This window comes from Arachis duranensis, chromosome 2 (genome assembly GCF_000817695.3).
Source record: "Arachis duranensis cultivar V14167 chromosome 2, aradu.V14167.gnm2.J7QH, whole genome shotgun sequence".
Classification (NCBI taxonomy): Eukaryota; Viridiplantae; Streptophyta; class Magnoliopsida; order Fabales; family Fabaceae; genus Arachis; species Arachis duranensis.
Genome location: NC_029773.3, coordinates 62714362 through 62735116, shown reverse-complemented (window position 1 = coordinate 62735116; position 20755 = coordinate 62714362). Strand labels below are relative to the sequence as shown.

The 20755-nt window shown below is 34.0% G+C and overlaps 1 protein-coding gene and 1 long non-coding RNA gene across 2 annotated transcripts; one reads left to right on the top strand and one right to left on the bottom strand.

Moving 5' to 3' along the window:
- Positions 1 to 18: 18 nt before the first annotated feature.
- Positions 19 to 1567, top strand: LOC127744733 (uncharacterized). Its single transcript, XR_008005717.1, has 2 exons — positions 19 to 195; positions 653 to 1567. It is a non-coding gene; the product is annotated as an uncharacterized LOC127744733 (long non-coding RNA).
- Positions 1568 to 13645: 12078 nt separating this feature from the next.
- On the bottom strand, positions 13646 to 20198 carry LOC107474619 (magnesium-chelatase subunit ChlH, chloroplastic). The gene is made up of 6 exons (XM_016094257.3): positions 19496 to 20198; positions 18227 to 19178; positions 17985 to 18067; positions 15566 to 17368; positions 15007 to 15483; positions 13646 to 14219 (listed from the first exon to the last, which is right to left on the bottom strand). The coding sequence occupies exons 1-6, from the start codon at positions 19964 to 19966 to the stop codon at positions 13944 to 13946; spliced, it is 4062 nt and encodes a 1353-aa protein (XP_015949743.1). The 5' UTR covers positions 19967 to 20198; the 3' UTR covers positions 13646 to 13943.
- Positions 20199 to 20755: the final 557 nt, after the last annotated feature.

The window sequence follows — 20755 nt, the reverse complement described above, 5'->3', positions numbered from 1 at the left end:
AGAACCCATCCCCCCTTGCTTTCCCCCATTCGGCCATTCATTCATCTGAAGCGAAGGAACCCTAGCCCTCTGAACTGAAGCAAAGGAACCCCGAACCCTAGCCCTCATCGTCGCCGCCGTTCTGAGGTCGTCAGCGCTGCCGCCGTCCTCAGCACCGCCGTTTCTTCCTCTTTCCCGCTTCTTCCTCGAACCCAGGTGAGTGCTCCTCGTCTTCATCTTCTCTTAACTTCTTATTCAATTTTTGTACCATATTTCTTCAATTCTTCTAGGGTCTTGGCTTGAAGTTTGGTTCTTCAATTCTTCTTCTTCGGTCTTCCGCCTTCGTTCTCGTTTTTCGGTCTTCTTTGTATGTATGGTTCTGATTGCTGTGGAAATTCCAAAATTTGTATGTATGGATTGGTTGCTAATGCTGGAAAGTGGAAACTGTTACTCTGTTTTAGTGTTTTGCTGTTTTTGTATGTATGTATGGATTGCTAATGCTGGAAATTTGTTTGTGTTTTGCTGTTTTTGTAACTGTAACTCTGTTTTAGTCCATAACACCTAATATGCTGGAAACTTACTCTGTTATGTAACGGCTACTCTGTTTTAGTGTTTTGTTGTTTTGTTAATGCTGAAAACCTACTCTGTTTTGCAATATTGTTGAATACTGTAGGCAGAATTTGGGTTCTGGCTCTGCTGTGCTGCTGCTGCTTTGTGTTTTTGTAAAATTTGTAGATGATAATTTGATTATTCAGCTCAGTGTTTTGTGTTTTGTGTTTTGTGTTTTGTGTTTTGTGTTTTAGATTACATAGAAAAAAAAACCAATTACTTGAAACACTTGCACACAAACATGCCCAGAAAAAACAACTGCAATATTGAACGAATTGTTGTTGTGTTATGTAATTTTGTGACTTAATTATGCTCAGATTTTGTGACAAAATCTCCCCTACTCATCCCTTTTGTCCTCATCAGAATGCATAACATGTTGCCTGTACATAGTGTTTTTAGTCCTCTAACCTGAGTGCCTAGCTTTGGCACTGATTCCCTAAATAGAGTATTTGGTGATCAATTTGTATGTGAGGAATTTGAGCCACCTTGTACCACTCCTCCCTACTATTTGGTTTAAAAGTCTTGGAGTCAGCAAAGGGCATTCTTGGACACAAAGTTGATTAAGGGAGGAAGGAAGTTCTTCATCAGGCAAGGAATAAAGGATGTCACGGCAATGAATTTCAAGTGTATGAAGAGCATTCAGATATTGGAAACTCTGTAGTTTAGCTTCTTGAGACACTTCAATGTGCTTATGGGCAGTGAGCTTATATTGGGAGGAAGTATCATGTCCTCTGAAAATGAATCCACCATCGGCATGATTTCTAAATCAAAATCCCAATTCTCTCAGCGAATTGAATCGAATCAACCAGGCCTTCCTCTTCTTTTTCTTTTAGTTGATTCTTAATTTTTCTAATAGATGTAACTTTCTGAATCAAGTGGATCAGATCATGTACCTTTTTTATTTGGAATATTTTAGGAGACGCATTCGAAGAGCTATTTTGTTATTATGTTTGCTATAATAATATTCACATGTTGTATATGCTTGTGATTGTTCGGTGTTTACATTTTCTTTTCAAATCACTTGTTGTGGTTGTTCTTTGATGTAAGGCTTTGTATTTGTGTTTGTATTTGTGTGTGAGAATATGTGATAATGTTGAATCCTATTGCATCTAACAGGAGTTCTTGGAATATCCTCATCTTTGGTCCTTTATAATTTATTTATTAATTTATTTTAAAACAGTTTTTCCGGTTGGACCACCGGTTAAACCATTTGAACCAATGAACCACTGAACCAGTGACTAGAACGGTTTTATGACTGGTCCGATTTTCAGAACTTTGATTTTTTATTGACTAAACAAAAAAAAACCAGAACCCCAACATGGATTACAGCATAAGGGGAATATTGGAAAGACAAAACCCCGTAAGAAAAAGAAAATGACACTTTACTAATTGAAAAAATTGACACTGAAAAATTTCTTCTTCTTCAACCTAGCATCCTTCCGACACCCATTTATAGTGGTAACTTTCTTATACTCAAAGACCTTACTACTAGCTCTCTAAGAACTTCAGGTAATCTTCAATCATTAGCTCCATCTTCGTTTTTTTTCTTCTTTTTTTATTATAGAAGAACACTACCCATACCAGAGTAGTACGAAAAATATCTTTTTAAGTTAGAGTATCAAAATATTATTTTGCAAACCATAAAGTATTTTAGGAGACTAATGGTTTCAATTTCTAAGTTCAAACCAGTATTTGATTTCTGAATTACTATTCTTGTTGTCTTCGAGAATTTCTTCAAAGTTGGTATGAGCTCAATCGGTCTGATAACCATCTCAAGGTTTGTTTGAAACCCTTTATTAAGACCTTCCTCTCTATTGTTCTCTTTAGTTGTTATTAGTTTTGAGGAATTGGGACTGATTTAAATTTAGCTAGCTTAAGGTCTTTCCAATTTTTTTTTTTAATGAACCCAATTTACTGCTTACACAATATCATAACATTTGGGTATTTTTTTCTTTTCTTTGTCATTAGTATGAAAAAATTTTTATGTAGATTTTTGTCATTACTACCCAATTCACATTGATTTGTTAATGATATTATGCAATATGAAAATTTTTTTGTTTTTTTATATATTGATAAATAAGAACATTTGGCACCATATTTCAATTATTACAAATGAAGATATTGGAACAAAATTTTTACATTAGATTTTGTCCCTCTTGAATGCTCATTCAAATTATTGTCCATATCCTTTTAAACTTTGAACTATTGAACAACATATTAGTTGATTGAAAAAAAGATGATAAGAATCTTTATAACACTCATAAATTATGTCGCTAGTAACCAAAACGTATACGCAGTTGTATTGGTAAAAAATACTAAAGTTCTGTTTGTACATTCACACTTGTGCAGTTGTATTGGTAAAAAATACTAAAGTTCTGTTTGTACATTCACACTTGTTATTCTGTACTCTCATCATGTACTCCTCATCATATACTCTTACATTAGCAAAAATAAGAAAAAAATAAAGCTAATAATTCTTCCAATGGCAAACATATAGACTACTATAACACTCTACCACTCAAGAGTTGCTTAAGCAGTAAAATAGAAGTGGTGTGATGGTGTTAGGATTTGGTTGAATTAGTCCTACATTGCTTAGGATAGTAAATGAAGTGGGTGGCCTAGACTATAAATATGAGGCTAAGTTCTCTATTTGTTTTTGCACCAGTCAGAAACACTTTAAGCTTATATTTGATTTTTCTTTTCCTCTATACTCTTTGATTAGAGAGTGTTGTGAGGTGTAGTTAGATATTTGCTTTGAGAGAGTGTGGGTGTACTGGGGTTCCGGTGTTAGAGAGAAAGAAGTCTATGTGTTGTAACAATTTTCACATAGTGATATTCTCTGGTTGTCATTTGACAACGGCCGTGGTTTTTTCTCCGGTAATTAGAGTTTCCACGTTAAATTCTTGTGTTGTGATTGTGTCTATTTTATTTCTCTGTCAAAGGTGTTTTCTCAAGGGGGAATGGTGTCTTATTCCCAACAAGTGGTATCAAAGTTTCGGTTTGGTGGGATTTATTCTTAGTATGCTCTGTGGTTGCAGCCTAGTCTGACCTTCCACATCAAAAAAAAATTTTGTCCTGTAGCTTGAAGTTGATCTTTGGTTGCTGTTGTTGTTGCTGGAAGGCAATGTAATGTGACACTGTGAGAGTGCAGTTTGGAAAGGTTCTGGCTAAGGAAAGACCTAGTATTTAAGTGTGTCCATTGTGACCCACCTCTCTTTCTTGGGGACCCTTCCTAGTGCATGGTCTACAGTTGTGTTATACTATTCTAGTATACGGTTGCAACAATGTCAGGATATTCAAGTGCTGTGAAGCTTGAAATAGAGAAATTTGATGAAAGAATCAATTTTGGCTTGTGGCAAATACAAGTTAAGGATGTGTTGATACAATCAGGTTTGCACAAGGCGTTGAAGGAGAAGATCTCTGGTTGCTCCCTCTATGAGAAAAGATGATGTTCTCTAGAAGACAAGAAGTATCCTCATGGTATTACCGCACTGTCATGGATAAGGATAAGTTGTGGCAATCGGATCCACAATTGCACACGGGTATTGGTTGGCGTTGAGATGCAAGGTGTGTGGCGGAGTTATGTCGATGGCTGAAGAACTTCTAGGAAAAACCAATTTGGAAGTTGCACCATGAATTTTCAGCAAGGTTTCGATCTGTACTAAGGCGAAATGCTTGGAGTGGTCTAATTCCAAGTGAGTATATTTTCATGGTGGAGTATGATAGTTCTCTGAACTATGATTGTCGGTATAGACAATGACAGCAAAGAATTGTCGGTGTTGACAATGGAAGCTGAAGATGTGTGACTATTTCAATCAAGATGGAGATTGTTAGGATTTGGTTGAATTAGTCCCACATTTCTTAGGATAGCAAATGGAGTGGGTGGCCTAGGCTAAGTTCTCCATTTGTTTTTGCACCAGTCAGAAACACTTTAAAATTGTATCTGATTTTTCTTTTCCTCTATACTTTTTGATTAGAGAGTGTTGTGAGGTGTAGTTAGATATTTGCTTTGAGAGAGTGTGGGTGTACTGGGGTGCCGGTGTTAAAGAGAAAGAAGTCTATGTGTTGTAACAATTTTCGCATAGTGATATTCTCTTGTTGTCATTTGACAAAGGCCGTGGTTTTTTCTCCGGTAATTGGAGTTTCCACGTTAAATTCTTGTGTTGTGATTGTGTCTATTTTATTTCTCTGTCAAATGTGTTTTCTCAAGGGAGAATGGTGTCTTATTCCCAACAGATAGTACTATCTCATATATATATAGGGCTGGAGTGTCAATGATACAAAATAGTCAATCTCCGGGCTCAACCTGCGAAACTATGGTCGGAGAATATTTACACATATATATATACAATCCCAAGATGTAAATTACTCAAAACAGGCCCTATGTTTCCACACTACAAGAAACATCGTTAAAATTGATGGCTTTGCCGCTGATAATATTAAAAACTGAACGTAAAATTGACGATATTAGCCGTCGCTTTGGAACGTGTCAATTTTTCATAAAACTAATAAAATCGACAGCTTTTTAGGTTGTCGATAAACTTTCAATTAAATCAACGGCTACCGTATCAATAATATAGGTTTAAGATTTTACATATTTAATAAAAGCGACATCTTAATTGTCGATAATATTATCTAAAATCGATGACGCTTGTGCCTATATTTGATTTATTAAAATTAACAAATTAGCTGTCGATTTAATTATTAATTACCGACATATTTTTCATTTTTTGCCTATTTTACATTAAAAATCGACAATACTGCCATATTAAATTTAAAAAGCAACAACAACTGTCGATTTTAATAGCCATATATTAGTTTTTTCATATCTTGTTTCGTTTTTTATCCAATCATCTTAACATGTAAAAGAGCATAGTCATATAAAACCACAAATTAGAATCTACATTTATTAATTTTATATTGTAACAAATTAATAAGCATACACTAATTATGCCACTACCAAAATAATATTTATAGAAATAAAAAAAAGTCTTATAAGATGCAAATGAACTACTCACAAAATATGTTTTTACAAATAAATGACGTCTATGGTGACTTGGATTTTGGTGACTAGGCTAAAAGTTGATTGGTGAATAGCAAAGTGACACGATATGGAGAGTTTTAAAGTCAAATATGTAAAGTGAAATAAGAATTAATTATTACTAAAAGGATAAATATGTAAAAGAAACATTGTTTTGGTGCGAGTTGTGATAAACATGGACCAAAAACTCTAATGCTATATGTGTTCGGTTGGGTAGTTTGGACGATGGGAAGGAATAAATGAATAATAAGCAATGCTACTTCCAATTTGCTATTTTTAATAGATTTTTTACCAAAAAATTAAAATGAATATAATTTCACCAAAAACCGTCTCAAATTGGGTCACAGATAAATACAACAAATGATGACTAATGTTTATTATAATAATTCTATGTAAATAAAGAAGTTTAAATTATAAATGTATGACATAAATTAAAATAGGTGAATTATGCTAATCTTAATATTTAATGTATCACATATGTAGGAATAAGATACTTTTTATTTTACAGAATATTTTATATTACAAAATTAAAAATAGACCGTAATGAATTTAGAAATTTTTAATAATGGGATAGAATATATATAACATGATAATAATTTTTATCAAAAATATTATATGTACATAAAAAATTAATTACTAAATTATTTATTATATATTTGTGTATAAATGCATATATTATTTAATTTATTTTTAATATATATTTTATATTTGAATATATATTCTTATAAATGGTTATTTTTTATGCACACGTAACACAATTATTATTATTATTATTATTATTATTATTATTATTATTATTATAAAATAAGATTAATCTTTAAAATGTCTAATTATTAAATTAAAATACTAAAACACTAATTTAAATAATAACATATAATTTATAATTCTAGTTTTTTTAGTTTCATATTTTAGAAAGATTGAATAATTTTTTCTTAACAATACAATTGACATATCTTTTTGGTTAAATTACACAGTTGGTCCCTACATTTTTAGTAAAATTACAAATTGGTCCTTACACTTTAAAAATTTGTAATTGGATCCCTAAAGAGAATTAAAATTTGTAATTTAGTCCCCATCGTTCAAGCGTTATCCGGAATAAGCATCGGCTAACTCTGTGCCAGTAGCCGCAGTAAGACAGAGGATGCAAGCGTTATCCGAAATGATTGGGCGTAAAGCGTCTGTAGGTGGCTTTTTAAGTTCACCGTCAAATCCCAGGACTCAACCCTGGACAAACGGTAGAAACTACCAAGCTGGAGTACGGTAGGAGTAGCCTTATAATCTTACACCTAGAACCATCCCAAAAATAGATATACCAAAATTTAAAAAATAGGAAGATGATTGAATTTCAAAGGAGAAAATAAAAATAGATTTTAAAAGTTTATTTTATTACACAAATAAATTTTCCATATTTATATTCTTAATGAATTTCAAATAAAAGATTTACTATCCAGATCTTTAGAAACTCGTCAATTTCTTAATTTACAAGTAATAAAAGAAGGAAAATTAATTTTACACTTTCATCTTTAATTAAATACTTGAATTAGTAAATTAATATTAATTTATTATATTATTGAGCAAATTATTTTAAACATTAAAATTAACATAATTCACTTATTTTATATCATACATATATAATTTAGACTTCATTATTTATATAGAATTATTATAATAAATATTAGTCACTATCTTTTATAGTTAGCTTGAACTTATATATTTTGAAACGTCTTTTAATAAAATTATATTCATTTTATATGTTTTGTAGACCTACTAAAAGTAGTTGCTTATTATTTATTTATTCTCTGTCATTATCCAAATTATCCAACCCAACATATCACCAGGGTCGACGAAGCAATAAAAAAGACAAATTTTTTTCATTCTTTTTGCAATAAAAATTTTTCTGCTCAATCTACTTTTGGATCTTAGAATTTTTTGTCCATGTTTGTCAGCCTTCGCCAACACATTAATTTTTGCATGTCTCTTTTATATATTTGTCCTTTTGGTAATAATCAGTTCTATTCAACTTTATATATTTGACTTTTGAAGCTCTCCCCACATGTCATTTTATTACTCATTAGTCAACCTTTAGTCATGAAAATTCAAGCCAGTATAGACTTCACCTTACAAATAATTTAAAATAATCCCTTGTCTTTATCAATATAGCTGCATTTTTGAATGGAAAAATGTGACAAAATTTTTTAAGGCATTGTAAAATGAGAATAACTATCGCCATATCATTATCCTCTGCCCTGCCTAAAAACTTAAACTAATAGCCGCAGAAATCCTAGGCAAAAAGCCTTCAGAAATATAATACTAAACAAATCTGAGTGATAAATTTTATTTTGCAGGACCATTGGGCAAAGCAGCAGCAGATTTTGCAGCAGATGGGTTAAATTCATCTCAAGTCTCAATCCATGTGACCATTGCATCTGCAAGCTTGTTGAAGTAATCATCAACCTTTCCAAGCTTCTCTTTAAATATTTTGGAGAGTTCAATGTAGCACTTCTGAACAGTGGTGCAATCCTTTGGAAGAGAAACAGCTTGGAAGAATGGGATTGCACTCCTTCTTGAGGTTCACAAATGGTGCAATCCTTTAGAAGAGAGACAGCTTGAAAGAATGGGATAAGATCTTCTTGCCAAAAGATCCCTTTGTACTCTTTCTTGAGGTTCACAAATGGGTTGCTGGCTTTGCTGTGCTAAATATAGGGTAACCCTGTCTTCACCCCCAATCTTAAATGGTCACATATAACCTGCATCATCAACATACACACACTCTAATTACTCCAAAATTTGACATCACAACTATACATTAGATTCTAACATTCATGTATTTTAAAACTACACAAAGAATCAGCCAGTAAATGAATCATAAGTGTATACCTTTATGCACCAAAGAATCATAATTGCTATGAATGTGAATACTATTGATGATGCTCTATCAGCTGAAGTTGCAGCTGATGTGTATGAGACAAACATCAAAATCAAGGTTGATAGCAATGTGATAACTTTATTTGAATCTCTAAATATTTAAGAAAGAAAACACTGAAAAGGAGTATTGAGTACATCTATTCTCCTATTCCAATCATGACCCTGAGTGAAGTAAACAACTTAGCTGAATCTTTTTATCATGAATTAATGCAATAATAATTAACATTGACTAAAAAAGGACAAAGAAACTACATTTCCGTTCAATATACGGATTAGATAGAATAAATCTTCTTATAAATTAAGTTGGTTCTTAAGCCAGTTTTGTAATCAATTACTTAAGGTTCTTTTTTGTAAGCTTTTTTTTTCTTACTCTTTTACTGTATAATGTGTCAAGATTATGCTTCAATGTAATTTTGAAGACACCAGCTATGCAATGGCAAGAGAATAATTTAATTAGATTAGACAGAAAAATGTAATCTTCTATATATTAAGATAATAATAAAAATAAATTGACTTTGAAAGAACAGATACATTTTTTGGAACATATACAATACTTCCATCTTATGTAGGATTCAGATTCTATAACTAGAACTCATAATATCTAGGCTTAAGAGGTGTAGTCCTCACCCATTTTTTTTTCTCTTGAAAAAGCATTAGGTTAATTATGCACATTTTTCATATTCTGAACTCATTTGTTGTTTAAAATTTTGGCAGTAAGTACTTTTGTCTTTTGAAAAATATTGTCAAATTTTTTGTCAATCATTACCACAATATTCATCTTTTGGTTAACGAGTTGTATCCCAGAATTGTTGACACACTTGTTCAAAGAAACCTGACAGTTTACCTTTTATTTTTCTTCAGCAATCTTTCACTTTAGCTCATTAGTCTTTTCTTCAGTAATTTTCTTTTTCAACTTAGCCTTTTCTTTCTCTTCAACTTTATACTTTTCAAATTCTTTTGTAACTTCCTTGTCAAAAACAGCATTGCACTTTGGACACATAGCGATGGTATTGTCAAATTCTTTAATTCTTAGCAAAAAATTTAATAGATCCTCACCAAGACGAGGATAAACCAACTTCTTGTCTCGCTAAAAATTCTCATGTCTTTATTTTCACCTTGAGCACTAGCCATTATGGTATCAATTTCTGCCATGTTAACTAACAAGTTGAATGGTTCAACATAATTTGAATCAACAACGAATATTCAGTGTTCACCTTCATAGTAGTTTTATCTTCAAACTTCAACCTTCCATCTTCAATGAATTTTTGTATTAAATTCCTGAAATTGATGTAATTATTAGTGGTGGACAAAAATACTTGATGAAACTTACAAAATTTTTTATTTCATCAGCTGAAGCATCTTTTTTTCTCTGGTAAAATAAACTGTTTATCATTTAATAAAATTTCAAATATTTGGTCTGTCTTAGAAATATCAAAAGAATAAATCTTATTTTTAGCTTTGGAATATGAAGAAACCTTTTTTCCTTGAACAGACTTTAAAGATTTGCACACATAAGGAGGATCCCACATAATTCAACAATATAAACCTCTTTCTCATCGGAATTACTACTATCCAAAAAACAATTAACATATGCAACTTTTTTAGAATTTTTTTTGAAATTTTCTTTTTTTTTTCTTAATTTTTTCTATTTGTCTTACTCTCTTAGTTAGCTGGGCAAGATCTAAAATATATTGATTAACAAGTTTTTTTCTAACTCCAAATTCTAATCCATTAGTATCCATTCTGACAACTTCGATTTCTGAAATTGGAGTAAAACATTTATTTCTCATATTTCTAAACCATGCCAAATAAGTGTCAATAAATTTTTCCTCTACAAGCTTGATAGAGAATAGATCCGTAAGGCTAACTTTCAATTCACCTCGGAAGAATTGATCATGAAAATTTCTTTCTAACTACACCCAAGAATGAACAAAATTTAGTCTCAAGTTGGAGAACCAAGTGAATGCATTTTTTGTTAAAGAAGAAAAAAATATTGCATCTTGATATATTCATTAGAAATTGTTTCCCCAATTTCAACAATATATCGAGCAATATGTTCTACTGTAGACTAATTTTTTTCTCCATAAAATTTTATAAGGAATTTCAAAATTTTTCAACCTCTTGAAAGCTCTGCTTGTTGGACACATTCAGAAAATGCTTACACGAAATATGGCATATTCAAACAACCAATATTAAATCTCAAATGATTTAAAACTTGCTCAACGTTCCTAGCTAAATTATAATGTCCCCTAAATTATTTTGTCTAAGTCTTTACAACATATCATCAGCATTTGACTATGTTTAGGCATATGAACCTTATAATTAGAAATTACTCCACCATTTTGGTTGACATTATCAAATTCTAAACTAAGATTGTCATTTTCTTTTAAAAATTTACCATAATAACAATCTTATTAACTTGCCTATTTAACTATTCAATTGTAGTGTTTGTATTTTCTACAAAAGAATTTAAAACGGTCACCATTTGATGAGTTAACAAGTTTAATAGCCATTGCTCTTGAGATATCAGGAAACACATGTCTAGAGTTTTCTACCCTAGTAGCAGTAGGTGTAGTAGAATTAGATGCGCTGTTATTTCCTATATTAATAGCATGTAGCAAATTTTGTTGTGATATATGTGAATCTGTCACCCCAGAAATAGATACATTGACATGACATACAAATTCTGGTAAAGAGAATTTTAAAAAGTTGAGTAGAGAGGCATAGATAATTCTTGGGTCATTATGGGGGGACATACCTCGGTGGCAAGGTATAAGGCGGCCACTCCACGGTATTTATGTGAATTGCATTTAACTCTGGATAGGCATGGCCAACGCCATCATGCCTTACTAACGGCAAGATAGGCTCTACATTTGAAATCACAGAAGAATTTCTAGACTCATTTCCTCTAGTCTCGTCACTGAAAGTAGAAGAAGATGTTGCATATGTATTTGACATGCCAACTGATACTGATTTCTTAATCTCTAAAAACACAATGTTACTACTATGTAACCACATGCAAATTCAAAACTCTTTATTTTTTTTCTTTTGACAAACTACAATCTATTGACAATGTCCCTCCGAGCGTGCTATTTGTTTTGCTCAAATTTTGTTAATTTTTTTTATCTTAATGTTGCAATTATAACATCAATAGAAATTAAAAGGAATAAAATTAGCAAATAAACAAAGAAATAAGGTGTTGAAGGCAAAGTAAATTGTAGAAATTAAAGAAAATAGAAAATTAAAGAAAGGATGAAGAAAGAAATATAAACATAAAAGAGAAGAACATGTAAAAGTAGAAAAATTTTATTAATAAAAACTGGAAAGAAGCAAATTACAAGTTTTTGAGTTTAGAGGAATTATTTAAGATTTTCAATTTTTTACTCTGTGATGTCAAGAGGCTGAGAGTATTTTAAGTTTCTAAGGTAGCGTTTGTTTTGAGGTACTGTGACAGAGACTGGGAGACTGAGACTCAGTATCATGTTTGTTGGTTCAGAGACGGATATTAAAATTTCTGTCTCTATCCCTAAAATTTCAGTATTTCAATACCTCCAAAAAGTGGGGACACAGGGGACTAAAATTTTTAGTGATGGAGATTGAAACTTTAATAACATTTTATACCTAAAATACCTTCATTTCAATTAATTAATTTTAATTTTACCTTTTGTACAAATTAAATTAGAATTTCATTCTTCTTTCAATTTCATTCTTCTTATTTCAATCTCTATCTCTTAGTCTCTGTCTCTCGGTCTCAATATTTCCATCTCTCCTCCCCACCAAACGCTACTAAGTGTTTTCCAAAAGAACTGAACTCTCTACAATATTTACTTAAAACTCTATTTATAGACTAATCTAATGCCTAATTCACAGTTATTTCTATAATATCTTTGTCAATTTTTTTCTAAACTTGAATCAACTATTATTCCTGCTCTAATTAAATTAAATTTTGAATAAAAACTGCTCCTTTTGAAAACGTCAATTAAAACTTTTTTCTAATATATTAAAACTAACTTCATAAATTGATAACAATATCTTATATTTATTTATTTAAAACAACCTTTTTTTTAATAATAATATTTTTTGCCTAGCAGTAGAGGATCCCCGTTCCAAACAAAATCGTCTCTTAAGGTTTTGACTACTTTAAGAACTGATTTTCAAGTAGGAGAAGTTGCCATTACAACCTTAACTTCAAAATAATTTGCTCTCTGAGGTATTTGCTTAACATAATATGTACCCATAATGTATCCTTATGATGAAGAAATTTCCAAACTAATTTTCAACAAGAGCAACATTCACATTCCGAGAATCTCTTATGGCTAATCCTCTATATCTCTTAGGAGTGGTGAGAACTTTTCAAGAAGTTGGATGCAAACCGCAAGACTTATTACTCTACACAAAATGCCTTATAACTTTGTCAATCACATGCCATACCATTTAGTAAAAAAAAAAAATGTTATATGCATCTTATATACTGATACAGAAGCAATGGGTGATTTGGCTAGACATAATTAAACATTGATATAGGTACTCTATTAAAAATCTTGTTACAAATAGCTTATTAAGGGTATTCTTTCTGTAAGTTCTTAATTCATTGAAAGTGTCAAATTGTTTTATTTTAAACATTTTAAATTAATATCTTAGGGTACTATTTAGCTACTTCCAAATTGAAATTATATAACCCTACAAATACAAAGACAAATAAAATTCTCCACAAATCAATTTTTATTACTATTTTATGAATTTTTTAATAGATAATTTACATTGTCCCAAAACAAAAACATTAAGATTGAAGTATCCCTTTTCTTTGGATAAGAAATCGCACTTTCCTTGATGAAAATCGCACTTTCCTTGATGAAAATAGACAGGGGCCGAATTAAAGCTTTACTCTTCCACAATAAATAAAAGTCGTGCACAGATATGAACCTGACATTGTTTTAAAGATAAAAATAGTTGAAGTTTGCATCAATTGAGTTTGTGTATGTATGTCTTCCCCCACGTTAAAGTGGGTGTCATAACGGAATCTCTCCCTGAAAATACATGCAATTTACTCAAACGAAAATAATATAAAATAAAAGAAGAAAAAATCACTAGTTCTGAAATGGAAGCTGTACTTATTATTCACTTGGCATTTGGCAACTGCACAAAAGGATGTAGTGGTCCCGGGGAATGAACAAAAATTACAAGGAAAAAGAGAATAAAAAGACAACAAAAATCACAATAAATAGATGGCATTGGCAAGGCAACAACTATGGGTACTGCATGGCAAGGAGTCTCAAGAGACAAAGATGGTACATTGGTACGCAGTTAAAATCAGCAGTTAAAAATCTCTCTTCATTATTTTGGTATAGGTGTATTCATATCAAGTCTCATCCATAGAAGCATTGCACTTTCAGCGATCAATGCCTTCAATCTTGTCTTCAACTTCAGAGTACAACTGCCTCAGCTTCTCAATGTTATCTTCTGAAGTCTCCCAATAGCCGCGCCCATTGGCTTCCAAGAATGTCTGCACCAGCTTCCTGAAGGAATTGGGGTTGGTGTTCATGAGCTTCTTCAGCATTTCCTCGTCTTGAATGAATGTTGTGTTGGCTTCTTCGTATACCCAGTTGTCAACTTGGCCTGGCTTGGTTCTTGCGTCAAGTCGAACCGTCTCAGCAAGGGTCCGCACCTGGAAAGGAATTTCTCATCAGATCAGTGTGTACTTTGAAATAAGTTATTCATGTGAAGAATATGATGCCCAAATACTCCAGTTTTATTCACATATACATTGTATGCTGCTTTCGACATTTTTTTTTTAATCAAAACAGTACAGGCACCAATTTTTAGTTAGTCAACATTAGCCAAATTTAATAATTTAAGATTAGGAATCTAAAATTTAATATAAACAAAATAATTTTAAAAAGGTAGGCTTATGTTAGCTAAAAAAAAGGTGGTTACCTAGCATTTCTTTCTAAAAATGTTACGTGGGCACAAAAAATTAACCACCATGTATTTGTGTATAAATACATATAGGTAAAGTATAGGTAGATAATGAAAATACTAAACAATGTGAACAATAGATATATCGGATGTTCATTTTACTATGTGTACAGATGGTTATTCTAATATTAACATTTAGATGTGTAATTTGGAGGTGTAGTGTGTTTTTATTTGATTGGTGGTTGTTCTTGTTCAAGAAAGTCATTGATTACCTAACATTACCCATATTAGTTTCAATGTGTATTTTGTATTTCAACATATATTTTAACTAAAATATAAGATTCATTCTATTCATTATTCAATCAATAACTTGGAAAAAATTGTCATATCTAGATGATGCTTAGTAGGATTATAGATACTTGATTAAGGTATATAGAAAATTTAATACTTGGTGCATATTGCTGTATTAGTATTTCTATCTAAAATTGTTGTGTTTACGTTTCACACCATAATCAAGAGAGCATAGCAACATTTACCTGCGCATTGGCTGTGGTGGTGTCAGCAATGTAAGCACTTGGCTTCTTCCCATCTTTCCTTAGATTTTGAACCAAATTAGTTGGGTCCGAGTCAAAGTAATGGCTGACATCAGTGAGGGAGATTTCTGATGAGTCAAGGTTTTGGAATGTGGCGTCTGCTGTGCTCAGAGCCATCTCGAACACTTTTCTCTTTTCCATCATGCCTGCACCGGGAGCATCACAGTCGAATGCGAAAGACTTTCGGCTAAGGTACATGTCCTGAAGCTGCTTCTCATCATTCCATGAGGAGTTCTCCACAGCCAGGTTAATGTTTGAAGAGTATGACCCTGAGGCGTTGGAGAAGATCCTTGTTGCAGCTTCCCGAACATCAATCCTGAGGGATTGAGCTTGCTCCAATGCATGCTTCCTTACAAAGTTCTGCTCGGCTGGTTCATCTAACTCGGCAACCATCTTCACTGCTCTATCCAGAAGATTCATCTGAGAAAGATGCAAAGGAATATCCTAATCAGTTTTGGAATACAAAGGGGACTAAATTTATCCAGAGTAAGATGGTTATTACCTGATTGATGAAAAGGTCTCTGAACACTCCCGAGCAATTAACGACGACATCAATCCTAGGCCTTCCAAGCTCTTCAAGACTGACAGATTCCACACGGTTGACCCTTCCGAAGGTATCGGCCACTGGTCTCACACCAATCATCCACAAGACCTGAGCCAGGGATTCACCATATGTTTTGATATTGTCTGTTCCCCATAATACAAGTGCAATAGTTTCAGGATACTTCCCTCCATTATCAACCTTCTGCCTCTCAATCAATCTGTCCACTACTATTTTAGCACTCTGCATTGCTGCAGTAGTAGGAATAGCTTGTGGGTCGAGCGCATGAATGTTCTTTCCAGTTGGCAGAACTTTAGGATTTCTAATTGGATCACCACCGGGTCCTGGCTCGACGTATTTACCCTCCAAAGCTTGTTTCAAACTTCCCAATTCATTGTCAGCCACAACCAACTTCAGACACTCTCCCAAAAACTCAAACAATGTTCTGAGTTTTTCCCTATCAGCACGGTAGAATTTGGTGTTTGACAAGTACTGAATCCACGGCTCATTTATGCCGAACCCAAGGATTGAGGTAAGTTTATTTGATACATCAACAACTTGACCCTTCTTATTAGTTGTTTTCTCCACAAAGGAAGTAATTGCTCCACGGGACGCTTCGGTTATTTGCCGAAGGAGCTCCACGTCCTTCAGTATTCCTTTGTCGCTCCCTCTATAAACTTCCTCTATGTTTCTTCCCACAGTCTCGGCTAGTATAGATGGGAGTGAAGAAATGCCATCTTCAGGACGGTCAAGAGCAGCAATATTCACCAGAGTAGCAACTGCTTCCAAGGCTGATGGGGGCTCACCAATGACATGCAGCCCACATGGCAAAAGGCGAGACTCGATCTCCATGATCTTAGAATACACCTTTCCAACTACAAGGTCTCTCTCTTTAGCTGGGAGCTCTTCACCCTCGTCCGGCAGGGCGACATCCTTGTCAAGATTGCATTGTTTGGCTGTGCTGATAATTGAACTGACAATTTGTGGCCCACGGCCAGTGTCCTTGAGGGACTGATACGACGAAATGAGTTCACTTAGTTGCTTCAGACCTTTGTAGAGTCCTGCATTTTCTGCCGGAGGAGTGAGATAGCTAATGGTGTTGGCATAACTCCTACGTTTTGCTATGGTGGCTTCAGAAGGATTGTTTGCAGCATAGTAATAGACATTGGGAATATTGCCAATGAGACTGTCTGGGTAACATACATCACTCATCCCAACCTGCTTTCCAGGCATGAATTCAAGTGAACCATGTGTCCCGAAGTGAAGGACAGCATCGGCTTTGAATATTTTCTCGACGAAAGAGTAATAGGCTGCAAATCCATGATGTGGGCTAGCAGATTTAGAGAAAAGCAACCGCATAGGATCGCCTTCATAACCAAAGGTGGGCTGAACACCTATGAAAACATTACCATATTGTTTACCATATACCAACAGGTTCTCTCCATCCGCATTCAGATTCCCCGGTGGTTTTCCCCAGTTTTCTTCTAGTGCTGTGGCGTAGGGAGTAAGTTTTTGGTATTCCCGGACACTCATTTTGTAAGCAATGTTCAGATTTGGGCTGCTGAATTGAGCTTCTTTGTCATGTATTACTTCTTCGATCAAGGCTTCTGGAGTCTCCGGAAGTCCCTCAACATTGTAACCATCATACTTAAGATCTTTGAGAACAGAGAATATGGAGGCAAAGACATTCAGGTAGGCAGCAGTTCCTACATTTCCTTTGTCTGGTGGGAAACTAAAGACAGTAATTGCTAGTCTCTTCTCTTCCTGAACGAACACATAAATTTATCGATTTCTTAGTCTTACGGCTGTAAGAAACAGAACAACTTGCTGCAAATTCAAAAAGCAGATGAACCTAAGAAATAAAGAACAATGACTAAGTTTTTTTTTTTTTTACCATAGCTACAAACTTAACCTCATATACAAATACTGAAATGGAAGTTCGTAGGTTAAAGAAATTCCTAAATAGTAGTATGAAAATGGTAAAATACTAAGAAAGAAATAAACAAGAATATTATTCCTTGCTTTTACTCCATATCATTTAGGTCTTGAGAGAAAGTGATTACTTCCCAAAATAAGTTGTTACTAAACATGCCTAAACCTCATTGTTGCTGCAAAAATTATTAGGAAATTATAGTATCAAACAAAAGAAATCACCATCAAATATTTTACTAGAAAGTAATCTTCAGTTGAGTGAATATTAATTATGGAAACTCTGGCAGATTATTGTTGACTAACTTTCCAAGCTGGACAAACTTACGAAGAGGAGATCAAAAAGTGGTTATCAATTATATCTTGGGTACAAATCTTTGAAGTCTCTATAAAGATTTTACTTGAACCGGATTATTATGTAACTCCTAAGACTCAGAAAAGGGCAAAGTACCTTTGATTTTCTTTTCAGTTCAGCCCACTTGATCGCCCTAGTGCAGAGCTGCTCCACTCTCTTGTGAAGAGCGTGAGATTTTCCTGAAAACACATCAATTAATGAATTAACAAACATATAGTTTTGTGACTTTGTCTGATAAAATTGGTATGTTTAAGCATTTAAGCTACCAAAATACACCTAAAGATATCTGCACCATATGAATCATTACTATTCAGGCTGTAAAGAGAAAGTATTATTACCAGTTTTTGGATCTCGGCCAGCGAAAACTATTGGCTCCATACCACCGTCTAGCTCGGGTAGGGCAACTTGAAGAGCAACCTGAATTGGGTGCAAACCCAAAGTACTGTTCAGCCACTCTTCTGTTGTCTGGAACACCAATGGCAATGCAACAATATAAGGAACATCTAGCTTGCTCAACGCCTCAACTGCTCTCGGATGGTCTTGCCTGGCAGGGCCTCCAACAAGGGCGAAGCCGGTTAGGGACACAACCAAATTCACAAACGGTTTCTTACTAATTGGATCAATCAAGAACCTCTCCACTGGTCCCGAAAAGTCAAGTCCTCCAGCGAAAATCGGAATAACCTTGGCCCCTCTGGCCTCCAGCTCCATGATCACAGCCACGTAATGACCATCATCTCCAGTCACAATATGGCTCCTCTGCAAAATCAAACCAATTACCGGCGCATTCGGACTCCTAAGCTTCTCATCAGCATCCCTTCTTGTTCCATACCAATTCAAATACTCCTTAACATCATCATACATACAAGGTGCTAAAGGATGCCAAATTCCGGTGTCCAAGTACAAAACTGGCTCCGAATACTCCATCTTTGTCCCTTTCAAGGCCGGAACATAAGACCCTGAAATCATCTTCAAGAAATTCTGCAAGTTATCAGGCGAACCGCCAAGCCAAAACTGCAGGCTCAGGATATAGAGCCTAGCATCTTGAGCCTTATCACTTGGCAAGTACTTCAAAACCTTTGGCAGTGTCCTCACAAGCTTCAACATGCTGTCGGCGAAACCTGCAGAAGAGGTCTTCTTCTTCTTGAAGAGCTGAAAAAAGGGGCTCTTGGATTGTCCAAGCTGTGACATGCTGAACGAGCCTAATTTGTTGAGCCTCATCACCTCAGGCATTGATGGGAACACAAGAACTGCATCAAGCCTCTCCCTTTCTTTCTCCACAGCAGCCTTAACCTGCCGTCACACAAATATGAATACAAGTAGATTTAAAAGAAAATTAGTTAGAAATTCAAGTAGTTTAAGATAACAGTGGTGGAGGCAGATACACATTGGTGCGTAAGAATATAGTATTTGTCACTATGATACACTATGATACATAAATACAACAACAACCATGTTATCTGTACATCAAGAATCGCAACCAAATCAGCATGAGTTAAACTAACACATATATTTATGCACAAATACATAGCGGCCGATAAAATTAGTCACAAATTTAAGGAGTATAAGATAACAAACAGTATTTAATGCAGATATGCATAGGCCTTAACCTTGAGGGCAAGTTCCTCCACAAAGATCAATGAGCCAATGAAGACATTGGCGTCCTCCAAATCCTTGCAGAATGTCTTGTAAGTGGCTTCGTCGCGAAGCTCCTCGACCAAGTAACCAACAACCTCAAAGGAAGCATCTTTGTTGGTGCTGTTGAGAGCTCTAACTGCAGCAGACAAAGATGATTGGTACTGAGCTTCAAGAACCACATATACAATCTTAACCGTTGGAAGGTTCTGGTTGTTGTTGTTCTTGTCTGGAACTATTCTACGAACTTCTGGTGTGGTTTGTGTGAAGAGGCCATTGCCAATTGCAGCACATTTCACTCTGAGGGAAGATCTTGATGAGTTTCCATGGCAGTTTGCCTTCTTTGGAAGGAAAGAATGAAGGAAGAGATGTCTCTGTGAAATAGAAGAGAGTTGGTCGGTTTTAGAACTCGGTAGTGTGAATGGTGAAGATACTAAAGAAGCCATTGTATGTTAATGAAACACTGTACAAAAGAAGAAGAAGAAGAAGAAATGCTGTCTCTTCTCGAATTAGAGAGAAGAGAAGAGAAGAGAAGCAAAGCAAAGAGGGAATTGGTTGAATATAAAGAGTTGGGAATTGAGGATTATGAGCAGAGTTTCTTTGTTGTATGTTAGTGCTGCTAGTTGAGTTGAGAGTTGAGAGACTGAAGGTTGCTGTTCGTCCTTTGAGAAGAGAAAATGGGTGGCTGTGAGTTCTTATTTGGTTTGTGTGGACTGGGGAGAGTAGGACAGAGAAGAAAGGGAATCCCACAATTCAAACGATTTTTTAAGCTTAGTGGTGAGAGCTTCGACCACGTGGCGAATCAGCTAGTCATTCGACTCCAGCATAGGTTTTTTCTTTTTTTCTTTTTTTTTTTATGATATAAATTTGAGTAAACCATGTTTTTGCTGGTAATATTCAATATTTGTAAGAAATTTTAAAAGAGAAAGTTTAGGAATCTAATATTTTTATTAAAATTTGGTTAATATTTAAGCGATAAAAGAAAAATGAGTAATTTACATTATTAATTGTAATTTTATATCATTAAAATATTAATTATAATTAATTGATAGTATTAAATTAGTCTTCTGCGTTTGGGTATAATTATGTACTGGTCCTTAAGGTTTAAAACGTCTTATTTAAATCTAAAAAAAATTATTTAATCTCAATATAGTCCTATCGTGAGGTAATTAACGGAATATAAGAACAAAATCGATAATCTGAAGAACAGTACAAGATTCAGAAATACAAAATCA

What these genes read in the sequence shown, in the direction of transcription:
- LOC107474619 (XM_016094257.3), bottom strand. Translation starts at nt 19,966, where the DNA reads ATGGCTTCTTTAGTATCTTCACCATTCACACTACCGAGTTCTAAAACC. An exon ending in TGGCCGAGATCCAAAAACTG is followed by an intron (nt 18,068 to 18,226) that starts GTAATAATACTT and finishes ATGTGTTTTCAG; the next exon opens with GAAAATCTCACGCTCTTCAC. An exon ending in AACTGAAAAGAAAATCAAAG is followed by an intron (nt 17,369 to 17,984) that starts GTACTTTGCCCT and finishes GTGTTCGTTCAG; the next exon opens with GAAGAGAAGAGACTAGCAAT.